Source organism: Lolium rigidum, chromosome 4 (assembly GCF_022539505.1).
Source record: "Lolium rigidum isolate FL_2022 chromosome 4, APGP_CSIRO_Lrig_0.1, whole genome shotgun sequence".
NCBI lineage: Eukaryota > Viridiplantae > Streptophyta > Magnoliopsida > Poales > Poaceae > Lolium > Lolium rigidum.
The window spans coordinates 24,887,649-24,902,365 of record NC_061511.1 but is presented as its reverse complement, the minus strand read 5'-3'; the positions used below and the strand labels follow the sequence as shown (position 1 = coordinate 24,902,365).

Below are 14,717 nucleotides of genomic sequence, written 5' to 3'. Positions count from 1 at the left end.
GTATGAAACATAATATGTAGGGACCTTTTCGTAAAGATATATGAATGAACAGTTCCTCTTGTGGACCCTACTATCGAAGTGATAGTGGTCAAAGTGCCACATAAATAGGTCAAAATGGTCGTAGCAAAATAGGATCTCACATGAATCACTTACTAAGTACCAAAGTTTAGAATTTAGATGTTTAATTATGAAGTATAGAAACTTAAGTGATCGAAGCGAGCGACACCCTCCTATTTTTATTCTTTGAAAAATAGTGCATACTACCTCCCGTTCCGTTCAAACATGAACTTTGACCTAAAGAATTAAACAATCAAACCTTAATTATATTGTATGTAATTAGTATTATTAGATTCGTATTGAAAAACAGTTTCTAATAATGATAATTTTATATAAACAATCTTTATATATTTTATGTAATCTTAGTTAAAAAAAAAACACGCAAAACGAAAACGCCTTATTCATTGGAATGGCTCGAGTAGGAAATATAACCTGTGGGGGTGTGGGGGGTAATTTTCGCAAATAAAGATGTACTCCGTATGAACAGTTCCTCTTGTGTTCCTGTCAAAAAAAAAGTTCCTCTTGTGTTATTGGTCAAAGTGGTAAACCGCCCAGAGGGAGGGAACACGAGGACCATGCCTCGCCTCTGCTCCTCGACGCCAATGTCGCCACTCCGCCTCTGCCACGGCCTCCACGCCCGCCACTCCTCCTCCACCTCGCCGCCCACTCGCTGCTGGGAGCCCGCCGCCGCCTTCGCCGCAGCCACGGAACGCGCGCGCAATGGCAAGCTCACCCCGGCGGACGCACACCACCTATTCGACGAATTGCTGCAGCAGGGCACGCCGGTCCAGGAGCGCCCCCTCAACAACCTTCTAGCGGCCCTCGCCCGCGCTCCGCCATCCTGTGCCTGCAGCAACGGCCCAGCCCTCGCGGTTGCCCTCTTCAGCCGCATGTCCCAAGGCGCCTGCCGACGGGTGGTGCGGCCCACGGCCTGCACATATAGCATCCTCATGGACTGCTGCTGCCGTGCGCACCGCCCGGGCCTGGCGCTCGCCTTCTTCGGCCACCTCCTCAAGATGAGCCTCAAGGAAAATGTCCGCATCATCAACAACCTCCTCAAGGGACTCTGCCACGCAAAGCGAGCAGATGACGCTCTGGTGGTGCTGCTTCACAGGATGCCCGAGCTTGGCTGCACCCCCGACGTGGTGACATATAGCTTGGTTATCGATGGCTACTTTAAGGAAGGCCAAGTGGGCAAGGCGTGCAATCTATTCCATGAAATGGCACGGCAAGGGATTGCGCCTGATGTGGTGACATATAACTCAGTTATCGATGGCTACTTTAAAGAAGGCCAAGTAGGCAAGGCGTGCAATCTATTCCATGAAATGGCACAGCAAGGGATTGCGCCTAATGTGGTGACATATAACTCGGTTATCAATGGCTACTTTAAGGAAGGCCAAGTAGGCAAGGCATGCAATCTTTTCCGCGAAATGACACATCAAGGGGTTGCGCCTAATGTGGTGACATATAACTTGGTTATTCATGGCTACTTTAAAGAAGGCCAAGTAGGCAAGGCGTGCAATCTATTCCATGAAATGACAAAGCAAGGGGTTGCGCCTAATGTGGTGACATATAACTCGGTTATCAATGCACTGTGCAAGGCCAAAGCAATGGACAAGGCAGAGTATTTCCTTCGTCAGATGGTTGTTAATGGTGTTGAACCTAATAATGTGACATATAATAGCATCATCCATGGATATTCCACTTCGGCCAACTGGAAGGAGGCACTTAGGGTGTTCAAAGAAATGACAAGTCGGAGTGTTACAGCAGATGTGTATACTTACAATTTCTTCATGGCCTACCTTTGCAAGCATGGGAGAAGCAAAGAAGCTGCAGGTTTTTTGATTCCATGGCTATGAAGGGCCTGAAACCTAATATCGTGTCATACAATACTCTGCTTCACGGGTACGCCACTGAAGGATGCTTAGTTGATATGAATAATCTCTTTAATTCAATGTCAAGAGATGGTATTCTACCTAACTGTCATGTTTTTAACACACTGATTAACGGATACTCTAAAGCTGGCTTAATGGATGAGGCTATGCTTATACTTAAAGAAATGCAGAAACAGGGAGTGACTCCAGATGTAGTCAGCTATGGAACCATAATACATGCATTTTGTAAAATGGGTAAGTTGGACAATGCTATGGAGAAATTTAATCAGATGATTGATATCGGAGTACAACCAAACATAGCTGTTTATGGTTTCCTGATTCAGGGCTTTTGTACACATGGCGATTTGGTGAAAGCAAAGGAATTCGTTACTGAAATGAAGAATAAAGGTATGCGTCCTCCTGGTGTTGGGTTATTCAATTCAATAATGCACAACCTTTGCAACGAAGGAAGGGTAATGGAAGCACAAGACATCCTTGACTTGATCGTACACACAGGTGAGAGGCCTGATGTTATCACATTTAATACACTAATTGGTGGATATTGCCTAGTATGCAAGATGGAGGATGCGATGAAAGTATTTGATGCTATGGTATCATATAGTTTGGAACCTTGTAGTGTTACATATGGTATACTTATTAACGGCTATTGCAAGAACAGAAGGATTGACGATGGACTTACTTTGTTCCAAGAAATGTTGCGAAAGGGGGTTAAACCTACAGCTTTTAATTATAATGTTATACTGGATGGGTTATTTCTGGCTGGACGAATTGTTGATGCAAAGGAAAAGTTTCATGAGATGGTTGAATCTGGATTAAATGTGTGCATTGATACATACTGTATAGTTCTTGGTGGACTATGTAGAAATAATTGCTCTGATGAAGCAATCACATTGTTCCAGAAGTTACGGACAGCAAATATGAAATTTGATATTACAATTGCCAATATCATGATTGGTGCATTCTACAGGGTTCAGCGAAACCAAGAAGCTAAGAATTTGTTTGCTGCAATACCAGCCAATGGGTTGGTAGCTAATATTGTTACCTACAATATAATGATGGGAAATCTGATAAAGGAAGGTTCAGTGGAAGAAGCTGACAATCTTTTTTCATCGATGGAGAAGAGTGGATGTGCTGCCAACTCTTGTTTGCTAAATCATATCATCAGAAATCTACTGCAAAAGGGAGAGATAGTTAGAGCTGGAAATTATATGTCTAAAGCTGATGGGAAGAACTGCTCGCTTGAAGCTAAAACTGTTTCGCTGCTGATCTCTCTTTTTCAGCGGAAGGGAAATATAGGAAAAACATAAACTTGCTCCCTAAAAAGTACCAGTTTCTGGAAGGAGCCGCTGGAGGTCTGAAGTTCAATAATTGAATCATAATATTTGAACTTAACTCTTCACGAGGTACACTTCAGTTGTTGCTTGCCATAGTCCTTCTGGTGGTACAGGAAATACATATTATTTTTAAATAGAAATTCAGTCATGGTTTTTCATTTTCCATGTGTTGAAATTTGTTGAAAAGATAAGACTGATTTTTCTCTGGATCTTTTCTCTATTGTAGGATGAGGAAAGGTAGATCAAGCAGTCTCAATCAGCGGATTGGCTTATTAAGGATAATGACTTCTGATAGCTACTAAGGAGGGCGTAGATACGGTAGTGTGGGTATAAAAGAAGAAAATATGTGTGGGTGCTTGAGAGCGTGGAAATTTGTGTGATGCAAGTTAGTATAATAGTCTGTTCTTAGTAGATATCCCGTAGTTTGATCACCCGGATGATTCTTCAGTAATGGGGTCTGCGGTGGAAGAGGGATGCAGCTGTTTGGAGTCATTTATTCTGAACCATTAGTACCAACAATCTATGATGACTCAAGGAGTTCCATGTACAAAGTTTAAAGGTACTGATTGCAGCCCCATATGTTTTAAGTATATATGCTGGTAGGTTTGGGGCCACATTGCATGTTCGAGGTACTCTAACTTTTCTTTGGCATGTAGAAACCTTGAATCCCATGAACACCCGTCATTCTATTTCTTAGAGTTGCCCCAGAAAAACTAAAGATAAGAAAGAAAGATAAAATTGCATCAAACAGCATGCTTTGTGGCATTTGTTGCACAGAACACAGAAACAAGCTCATTTTTGCAGCTAGCACAGTTGTTGTTTAATTTGGTTCAGTTTACAAGGTACGCCTGCCATAGCTTGCAACATTGCTTACCTCCGAAGTGTTTGCCTCATCTGAATTTGGCCTCTGATGATGTCTCACAGGGTGTGCTGCCGGATGGCCGGGAGGTCGCTGTGAAGCAGATCTTCCTCACCACGCGGCAGTGGACCGACCAGTTCTTCAACGAGGTGAAGCTCGTCAGCCAGGTGCAGCACAAGAACCTCGTCAAGCTCCTCGGGTGCAGCGCCGAGGGCCCCGAGAGCCTCCTCGTCTATGAGTACCTCTGCAACACCAGCCTTGATCACTACCTATTTGGTAATAATAGATAGAAAACTATTCCTGCACCCTGGAAAAATAATTGGTGCTTCGCAGTGTGGATTTTCATGAATTTGACATCTTACATGTTTGTTGATGCAGATGCCTTGAAGAAGAATGTGTTGGATTGGGAGCAGCAGGTGGAAATCATCCTCGGGACGGCGGAGGGTCTTTCATACCTCCATAGCGCCTCCGAGATCAGGATCGTACATGGGGACATCAAGGCCAGCAATGTGCCGTTGGATGAAAAGTTCAGGCCTAAGATTGGTGACTTTGGCTTGGCGAGGAACTTCATGGAAGATCAGACCCACCTTAACACCGGCCTCGCCGGAACCTTGTAAGTTATAATTTCTTGAGGCTCTGGGGAAATAGCAACTAATCTGATGGGGGAAAGAATTTCTGCAAACAAAACTGTGATATGCATGAACAAGAACACTGACTGTGCCTACATTTATGCAGTGGATATATGGCCCCGGAATACATCGTCTACGGGCAGCTGACGGAGACGGCCGACATCTACAGCTACGGCGTGCTAGTCCTCTAGATCATCACCGGCCGGAAGAACCACAACTCGGTGGCGTCATCGGCCGAGGGACTTTCCCTCATGGCACTGGTACACTCACATTTCACCCTATTGCCAAGTACAAGTGCACTGTAGCATTCCAGAAAACCTGATGGATCTATCAATGCTTCTGCCACCCATCCGTCCTCAGATATGGAAGCACTACAACGCAGGCACCATGATGGAGCTCCTTGACCCGAACCTCCAGGAGGAATGCCCGGAGAGGGAAGCTCTCAAGGTGTTCAATGTCGGTCTACTGTGCGCGCAGGCGTCGCCTAACCTTAGACCGCCAATGTGGAAGGTGGTGGAGATGCTGGGCAGAGGGGATAGGGTGCTGGCACGCTCGACCGAGCCTCCGTTCATCGACCTAAAGGGGTCGAACGCGAATAGTTATGGCTCAGGTTCGACATTTTCGCTAAAGTCGAACTCCGATAAGTCACCGTTCTCCATGAACCAGTTGTCAGTGAGTGGAGTGCAGGCCAGGTCATTAATTGGGTGTCAATGATCATATTAACATTTTCCATTGTTTATGTTAGGATGATGTTGAAGTACTAACTGTAAGCGTTGTAATCACATAATCACGCGTGTACGTTGTACTCCCTCCGTTCTGATTTAGTCTATATTCTAGAAAAAAATGAGATAAATTAGTAGTCCATTTATTAGTACTCTACTTAGATATTTGAATAACCAATCCAAGCTACATTGAAAATAACAACATCCAATAAAGAGAATAAAACCACCTCATGTTTAGTGTTGTTGTCGACTAAAAACTAGAATATAGAGTATTTCAGAACAAATTTTGAAGCTAGAATGTTGAGTATTTCAGAACGGATGGAGTAAGGTCATCTCCAGCGGCGCGACGCATTTTAATGTCCGCGAGCGTTCGTTTGCGTCGCGCTGCGGACGCTAAAATGACCATTTTTGTCTGCGCGTCCGTTTGCGTCTGGGGGCTACTCCAGCGGGGCGACGCATTTTTTTTTCTTTTTTTTCCTCTTCTCCATTTAAACATAGTTTCAAATATTACATTTTGGAACATGGTTTACACAAACTAACACATAGTTTGAACCATGGTCGACACAAATATAATTTTTTTTTAAAGAAGCCAGTTGTGTTGATTTCCGTATGTTCGCTGCTGCCAAGAAAGAACATTCGAGGGCACCCAATCACCCAAACTGGAAAATCCAGCGAGAGGAGACGGTGCCCTTGTTGGTTCTACCGAGGAAGAACAGACATAGACCTCCACTACTGGCTTCGTCTGGCCTATAGCTAGATTCGCTGCAAAGAAAGAACACTCGAAGTTCTAACTATCGGTGTCCGAGCCGGATTCGCCGGTGTGGTAGTGCCTGCGGCAGGCTGTGTCGTCACACCTTGATGATCATCTCGACGTCCCCCTCTAGAGGAAGGTGAGCTGGCAGCCGGGCTCGAGCGCGAGGTCACGGGCGAACTTGTCCCACCCCGTGTGCAGGTACATCTTGCCCTGCCCGTCGAACAAGACCTCCACGGTCCAGCGGCAGAAGTTGCGGCTGGCCTCCCGTAGCTGCAACTGCGCCGGCTCGACGCCGTCGACGAACTCGGAGAACTTGTCCGGGAGCCGCTTGATGCCGAGTGGGTCGTCGTCGATGCGGAGGAGGAACTCGAAGCAGCTCTCCTCCTGCGAGGACGAGGAGGGCGCGGCGACGGCGAGCGTGGGGCCGTAGCTGCTCTACCACGGCGGCCCCTGCCCCGGCCACGGAGGCGCCCAGGGCCGCAGCCTCGACCGCCTTGCCGGCCACCAGGACCGGCCACAGACTGCCTCGCGGGCCTGGCTGCGTCGCAGGAACACCTAGGCGGCGCTTCGGTCGAGCTTTGTGGCGGCTAGGGTTTCTTTGGAGGAGTGGATGAGGAAGAAGACCATGCGCCCCCTTTATATAGGCCGACGGCATGCGGTGGCCGCGGGACGCGTGGCGTCCATTAACATGGTTGGCGGAGGTGGGCGGCCGCTCGGCAGCCGAGGCATCACCATTAACGTGGCGCAGAGTGCCGAAGCGACGCAGCGGCGGAGCCGTTGGCGCGTTTGAGAAGATGCATCGACGCAGGGTCGCTGCCAGGGGCCCAACGAAATGTCCGCTAGACGCGTGCGGACACTTTCCGCGTTCGCCGAGCGTCCGCAGAGACGCATCTGAGGTGCATATTTGGGTCAGGTTTGCGTCTCCGCGGACGGTTGCTTCGCCCCGCTGGAGGTGGTGTCAGACGCATTTCCGGTCACGGCGGACGAAAACGGTCGCTCACCGTCCGGTTGCGTCGCGCCGCTGGAGATGCCCTAAGTATATAGAGAAATGTCAATTTTGTTAAATATTCAAAGAAATGCAGTATTGACTCTAATACTCCATACATAAAACCGTAAGTTCTTTGGCTAATTAAGCATAACAGAATCCAAAATGCTCCAAAAAAATACACATTGATCATACATAAAACTCAAATTAAACTACCAACATCACCTAAAAACATTTCTCCTTTTCCCCCTCGCACCGGCTGAGATTCAATAGGCGCATAGTATCAGCTAAAAACAGAGGAAAACAAGAATTCACCTTAGAAATAAGATCAAATTACCTTTTTGGAAAAGTAAAAACAAGCGTGACATAACAGAGATGGACCGGCAACGATTCTTACGGGAAATCATTGAGCTGTGTATGCATCTGATCTGGTCGTTGTCAGTTTTGTCTCGGGGAAAGTCCAAACTTGCTGCTGAGAACGAGTGAAGCATGGCTTAATTTAATTGACTCAGCCGTCCAAGATTGAGACGGTTCAAGTTCAATTCAACAACCAGCATCAATCATCATCTTTCATCTTTCTTTCTTTTTGAGAAAATCTTTCATCTTATTTTTGTTTCTCATTCAGGGACTTATATGCAGTATTTAGCTTGGAGATAAAAAAAAACTAGTGTGCAGTGACATTCACATCAGAAATTCGTTAAAGAGGTACTAGTACATATCTAGTTAAAAAATATTGCAATAAAAATCATAGGGCCAGCACAACTGCATAAGTGAAGCGCGAAATGATGGAGCTTACAATAATATGGGATAACAGAACCAATTTAATCTGCAACAGGAGTAAGCTGAAGCGTATTTTTGAAAGGAACTAGTACAAATGCCCGTGCGTTGCCACGGGTTCCTAAATTTCATTTTCCAACGCACATATATAAATTCAAAATGAAAAAAAGTCAGTGATATCATAATGTACTACAATATGATAATATCAAACGCAATAACAAGGCATCATTGTTTTGCATCTGCGTGGTTTCAAGTTCTAGATCTTCTTGTTACTCTTCCGCATCAAGTCCTACACCCGTGTTATAGGTCGTCACAATTGTCAAACAACACTTAGATATTCAGAAATATCCGGAGACAACCTGGATTGAAGGCTCCTGTGTCAAACATACAAAAGGTGCTTAGCAAATCTTCAATAATAGCTAGGGTACCCATCGACAGCTTGTGGTGCAGATGCTAATTTTTTTAGCCATCGATGTATCCTCGTAAAAGATGGAGATCGAGTATTTATTATGACGATGAGAGTATTTATCCTCATGTGATTACAAAGAGGCAACTGAATAGCCATTGATCGTCCACTCCCTTCACCCTACCAACCACACATGAATTATCGTAGCGCACTACCCCTTTCATCCGCACCTCATCTCCGCGCCACCAACACATGACCCCGCCCAATCTTGCTTGCCAAACTTGGCTCCGCCCCATTTTATAATTCTTTGGCGCTACCCCTTCCCCTTCTTCGAATTCTCTGGCGCACCACCCGACCCAAGGACTCGTCAACATGCGTTGCATGCCACCGTCCAACCTAGGGACTCGTCGTCATGCGCCCCGTGCCATCGTGGCTTAGGGCGCCAACTATCTCCCCCGTACTCCACCATATTTACTTTTAGTGAATATTTTCTAAGCCATAGAGAAGTTTACTACTGAAAATAAGAAGCTGGCTAGCCCATATGTTGCAACAGATCCATAAAAATTAAGTTTAAATATCATAGGAAAATCACAGCATGTTACTAATAAGTGTTCGCTGTCTCCATCTAATTTATCATACTACCTCTACCCATAAAAAAATGTACGTTCAAAAACAATTCTTTTATAAAAAAAGGGGCACACTTTTATACGACCATATTCCACGTATCTGGCCTCGTTATTAGCTTGCTCATTTATTATCCTCAGAAGCGGAACTACTTCCGTTGGAAGGGCTCGTTGTGTTTCTCCTGCTGCTCCCTCTCCCCGGCAGTCATGGTCAGCGAGCTATAAAAGCAAGAGATTACATTATGCATCAAAATAAGCATGAATAGATTCATTCTACACAATCTGATCTTGCCTAATAAACATGCCTATTCTGTGTGGAACCATAACCAATGGCCAAGCTCTTGTGAGATGTAAAAAGGCTACAGCTACTTCCCCTTGCTAGCTCATATTCTTCCCCTTACACATAGCGTAGTAATGATCCATTAACTCACAATTATGGATAATAAAGTATAGATTTAGCAGTTACTAATTCATATATGATATGAACCAAGTGAAAAGATTGCCAACCTTAAAAATACAAGGTTGGTTATAGACGTGAAAAGAACTCGAATAGATGACAAACTACACCCATATCTACCCGTTAGATCATTACAAGCAAATCTAAAATTTCGAATTTGTTTAAGCTTCAGTATGAATTAAGCTACTCCAATCCTAGAGCAAATATAGTACATCTTCTGAACCTATCACAGGATCGAATTTTTATATAACCCAGCTGTCCTGCAAGATTTGTTTGTGTTGCAACACAACACTCTGAACATTTACTGATCGATTACACACGTGACAAAGAAGATGCATTTTTTCTTCCCAAACAAAATTCCTGCAGCTACAAATCTGTGCAGGAGATCAAAGAGTTGGTCTCACTTGCGTCGTGCTACCAGTGCATCCCGCGGACAGCGGTGACCATCAGCAGCCCACCTCCGGCTGCCTGCACAAGGAAGATGCGATTTTTTTCAGAATTGGGGAGAAGAGGATTGGGGGTTGCAGGTTGGGGCACTGCTCATACCTCGAGAAGCACCTACGGTGGTCGATGTTCCGGTGCCGACGATGCTAGATGGCTCCATCCGCACGGCCAGGGCCTCCCGGTCCGAGGACCCGGTCATGAAGGGAGCCTAGGGACGGAGCGGTGAGGCGAGGTCGGTGACACGGAAGACAGTGGAGGAGGTGCCACGCGTAGCCTGGCCCGCGTAGTCCACGACGCTGGCCGGCCTGTCGGCGAGGGATTCTGCAGCCCGATCTCAAGGTAGTTATGCATTTGAGTATGACCATACTATGTTCTCTCCCTGTTTTTAAGGTTGTCCTTAGACAAGTCAAGAAGGTCCATTTAATATAAGGAGAAAAAGCTTAATTGTGTTACCTTACTTTTGCTAATATATCTTCACGCCAGAAATAGTAAATCAATGCCAAATATATCTCCACCTGAGAAATAGTAAATCAATGCAAGTGAAGGTCAATGAAAGTGAATCTAAAATTAGCATAAAAGTATTTTTACTATTAAGAAATTCACGAGTCTATGTAGGAATCTGTAATGTTCTCGAACATTTAAAAATACCATTTACAACTCTGCTGAACCATCCAAGTTTTCAGGTCATTGCAATGCAAAATATTTCGCCCCGGTCAACATCTGAAGTAAACAAATACATAAGACCAAAGCTGAACTGGTAAATTCAGTAATCATCACATAATGTAAGCCCAAGGATGTTCGATTTACGTGCATGCTATAAGTCTTTCCAACTCCAGTGTATATGGTTTTTGGTTTCAATGTAAACTTTGTCTTACAGAGAAACTATAATTTTCTTTTTTCTGGAAGTAAACACATCAAGCTCTCTCCTCAATTTAAAGAGCAAAAATAAGTAATTCATTCACATAAGTCGTCTACAACGCGTATCATACTTAAATTCGTTCCTCTATGAATTACAATCTATAAGAATCCAAGAGCAACTTGTAATCGAAGCAGTGTTCAACCACCAAACATTACCCTTTACTGAAAGTCTATAAAAGGAGACACCATGTGATTAACAATCATTTTGGAAGATCCATGGAAAAATTGAAAAATACTGACTCAAACCACCTTATCGCGTGTCTAATCTGCAAAGAACTTAAGATGTCCACTTTTAAAATGACAAAGGTATGCTACATGCGCTAATTTGTATATTTTTAATCCACTAATTAATTAAGGTTCACGAATAACAATCTTTCTTTATGTCTGCAAAGGTTTGCAAATATCATCTTTGTTTACATACTACTTTTGTTTTGTGCTAGGCTGGGATCGGAGGCCACTTATTGATTGTGATGGGAATTTTATTGGCATGGAATTGTACAGCTCGGAAGAAACTCCATACCTGCTAAGGAATGTAATGCTTGAAGTCTTAAGGAGTTTCAATGCAAGGCATGGTAATTTCCATATTCATGATGATTTTTTAATGGTTTGCAAGTGCTTTTTTATGCACCATAGTATTGAAGTCGGAGAGATGCATTTTCCTTCACAAGACATGCGTCTTTCTTTTATTAGTGTTCCTAACTAAATTTTGGGTCATTACATTCAGAGTGATAAAACTCGTACCGGTTGGTAAAGTCCCAACTTGCTTTTACTTGAACCGTGTTTCCATTTTCTTAGACATATGAATACACCGTTGTGCATGCTTTGGAACTTTTCACGGTGTTTATCGTTCAAGCATTTGAAACTATAGAAATTTTGATCTATGTGTAGGGCTGATGCAACTGCTCTGATCAACAATCATAACAAACATGTATTACTCCTTTAGTGACACACCTTTCATATGTATGCCTGCTATTTGGTCTAGATTATTTTGATTTAATTCTCCGGTCCAGATCTATTAAACCAAGGGGATGGGGATAAGGATGTACCTTGTCTGTAACTGGGAATTTCCATCCGCGCACTGCGAGGCCACCCTGTGGCTTTGGACCACGAGTCCATGGAGGCACTCCTCCAGCCGATGAACCAGGACTGCTGCCCAGGCTCAGCATCATCGAAGACCTCAGCCAAGGGGAGATGGCCGGGAGTAGTGATGTTGGTGTGGCAGCGGCCATGGCGATCGAGACGGTGAGAAGATCGCTGGGCTGCTGAGAAGAACCTGGGAGGTCAGAACCACCCTTGTTGGAAACAGTAGTTAATCCTACTGTAGCTTCTTGAAGAAACTAAAAATTTATAAGCAATGCATACCGTTTGATCAACAATTTATCAGATAACAAGATAAAATACTCAGATACCATGGTCACTGTACTCATTTAGACATACTTGTAGTAAATAGACTGTTTAATGTGTGCTTCCTAAACAGAAACAATGCCATGTTTTGGATCTAAAAACATATGCCCCTGTTTGTGATAGGCTGGGGTCAACTTAGGCTGGGAGAATCTATTATGATGTTATCCTAAACTCTGCTCAGCACTGTGAAGTTTTTAAAATGGGTAGTTCAGGCCTTCAGGGCCATTCATAGGGCCAACATTCAGTCATTCAGTCTGTAGCATTCAGTCATTCAGTCCGCATCATATGCATGATAATTTTGAGTAAAAAAACTACAGAATATCCAAGAAAAATGTCAACTACTCTATACCAGATGAAGAATGTACAAGGTTGATCAAAAAAACTATAGGTAATTAAGCACACCGGTAATAAAACTGATGATTTCAATCTGGAGCACCATATCTAGTGATCTCGTCATTGCACACTGCAATCACGACTGTGAAGTGCTGCTACATTACCATATTGATCAGAGATTGTGTTTTAAATTGACAACTTAGTTCTACAAATTGTTTGCTAGAAGAGCTCATTTATCATCATGGGAGGAAGGTAGGATTGATAAATAAAGTTTAGATGCATAAATGCAACCTGCTCCAATGAGAAACAGAACACTCCTATTGTTCAGCACTAATTGCAGCAAACACATTCAGTAGGTATATATGCTACGATAGTCAACAAATACTTAGCAAATAAGGTAGACAGTCTCATCAACTGTCAATGGCTTCTTGAATTAGCTTTTTGTTGCCTGATTTGTTTTAACTCTTGCGTGCCAAAATCCTCTTCAATTTCAAGACATAGTAGCAGTTTAGTACTATCCGAAGGAGTAGTTTGCTTGCTTGCATTAACTGGAGGGTATAGAACAACTAAAAATAGCAAAAGTTGACCTCACAACATGAATCTGAAATCTTATAAACATAAGTAAATCTAGGTGACAGAAGATCAAGAAAATGCACTTGTAATTCTAAATGTAACCATTGATAAATGATAGTAACAGTTTCAATCGAATAGAATCGGAAGATGATATCTGAAGTCATGTGTTATTTCAATGGAGTTGTGCATGTGTGTTCCACATAAGCAGTCAACTGAACATAGGTGGTAAGAGAGAAGAAGAATCAGTAAATGTCATGCTCGTTACCATGGCGTGATGAACCTCTGACTTTGAGCGGACATGGTCCATCTATTGAAGAACAAAACAAATCACATATATTGGCATCTCATCAAAGAATACTGCTATTTGACAATCACATATATTTAGCAAATTGACAATAACATATATATTTAGCAAATGCAGAACTTAGAGATAGTAGTAGTGCAGTACCAAAGAAATTCAGACTCAAATGAGCGGTAGTGCTGTGAGGTCGACACCACACCAGAAGTCTTGAACTGGAGGACGGCAGCTGTGCACGGCTCCAAGCTCATTGGGCGAAATGGATGCTGACGGCTGCCTCCATAGAATAGCAGATTTGGGGCATAGGAGCGCAGTAGAGTGCTTCCGCTTGAACGGGATCCCGTGGAAATTGACCTGAGGACTTGAACGAGATCCCACGGTCGAGCACCTCGTCGAGGTGGGCCACGGCTGCGCGACCTCGACCTCCGCATCTAAGATGTGGACGATCTGGCGCCGCTCGCTCGCGCGCCTCCGCCTCATCTCGCTCAATCTCTACGAGTGCCCCGTCACGCGGGCCAGGCATGATCCGGACACAAGTACCTTGACAAATTGGACGCCAACGAGAACGAGGGGCCGGAGTCGGACGATGACGACGATGGGGATGGCAAGGGCGACGACGAGGGTGAGGAAGACGACGATGATGAAAATGACGACGATGAGGACCCTGGGAGCGGCAAGGTGGCCAACGGGGGCGTCTGGCACTCCTAGGGCCGTGCGGCTGCGGAATCCGTGCCGGCCACAACAGCGATGAAACCCTACGCGAGATGATTGTGGGGCGCAGGGTTGGGGAAGGAGTGGCGACGGTGGACGTCCTCATTGGGCCTGGCCCAACTGCGTGCGATGAAGGGTTGGAAAACGAATGATTGTTTGGTGGGAGGGCAAAACCGTCTAAAAAAAATACGTAGGACGAAACCTTTTCGACCGGAGGAAACAGAACCAGTTCCTTCTTTTTAGATAGTGGAGAAGTAGGTCTTACATAAAGTACACTAGTACTTTCCTGGAGGAGCGAGGGATGACCGTTGGGGGTCTGGCGACGCTAGAGGCGACGCCGCCCGCTGGTGATATTTCGCCGCCGGGAGGCAGATTCTGGGCTGTTTCCACCAGCGCATCCGATGAGGAAGACGTCACAGTCTTGCCGGACTCTAGAAGGTCAGATAAATCGCTAAGGTATGTGTGCAGGTCGCCATCTCCGTGTGACCGCCGGGGTCTACGTCCGAAGAAATGCAAGAAAGAAGAGAAGAGAAGGTTG

General features: G+C 44.6%; 2 protein-coding genes and 1 pseudogene across 12 annotated transcripts; 2 read left to right on the top strand and 1 right to left on the bottom strand.

Annotated features, from left to right (window-relative positions):
• Nucleotides 1–1,976: 1,976 nt before the first annotated feature.
• Nucleotides 1,977–3,259, top strand: LOC124646778 (protein Rf1, mitochondrial-like). The gene is made up of 2 exons (XM_047186839.1): nt 1,977–2,186; nt 2,276–3,259. Exons 1-2 carry the CDS (start codon nt 2,169–2,171, stop codon nt 3,257–3,259), a joined length of 1,002 nt encoding a protein of 333 aa, XP_047042795.1. The 5' UTR covers nt 1,977–2,168.
• Nucleotides 3,260–3,879: 620 nt separating this feature from the next.
• LOC124646777 lies at nt 3,880–5,488 on the top strand (annotated as a pseudogene).
• A 3,578-nt stretch (nt 5,489–9,066) lies between these two features.
• On the bottom strand, nt 9,067–14,198 carry LOC124648944. Of its 11 annotated transcripts, none has more exons than XR_006986483.1 (7): nt 13,619–14,198; nt 13,436–13,477; nt 11,907–12,133; nt 10,591–10,662; nt 10,396–10,457; nt 10,045–10,321; nt 9,583–9,966 (listed from the first exon to the last, which is right to left on the bottom strand). XR_006986483.1 is itself a non-coding variant. In XM_047188623.1 (5 exons), the coding sequence occupies exons 1-4, from the start codon at nt 13,475–13,477 to the stop codon at nt 10,309–10,311; spliced, it is 408 nt and encodes a 135-aa protein (XP_047044579.1). In that variant the 5' UTR covers nt 13,478–14,198; the 3' UTR covers nt 9,583–9,966; nt 10,045–10,308. The 11 variants fall into 11 exon arrangements, 1 of the variants encoding a protein (XP_047044579.1); XR_006986484.1 differs by having other exon boundaries at nt 11,907–12,122; XR_006986485.1 differs by having other exon boundaries at nt 11,907–12,119.
• Between the last annotated feature and the right edge of the window lie 519 nt (nt 14,199–14,717).

Excerpts from the sequence above, each read along its gene's own strand:
- LOC124648944 (XM_047188623.1), bottom strand. The coding sequence starts at position 13,477 with ATGGACCATGTCCGCTCAAAGTCAGAGGTTCATCACGCCATG. Across the intron at positions 12,198-13,435 it reads CAGAGGTTCATCACGCCATG|TTTCTTCAAGAAGCTACAGT; the intron begins GTAACGAGCATG and ends ATAAATTTTTAG. Across the intron at positions 10,458-11,906 it reads AATTCCCAGTTACAGACAAG|GTGGAGATATATTTGGCATT; the intron begins GTACATCCTTAT and ends ACTATTTCTCAG.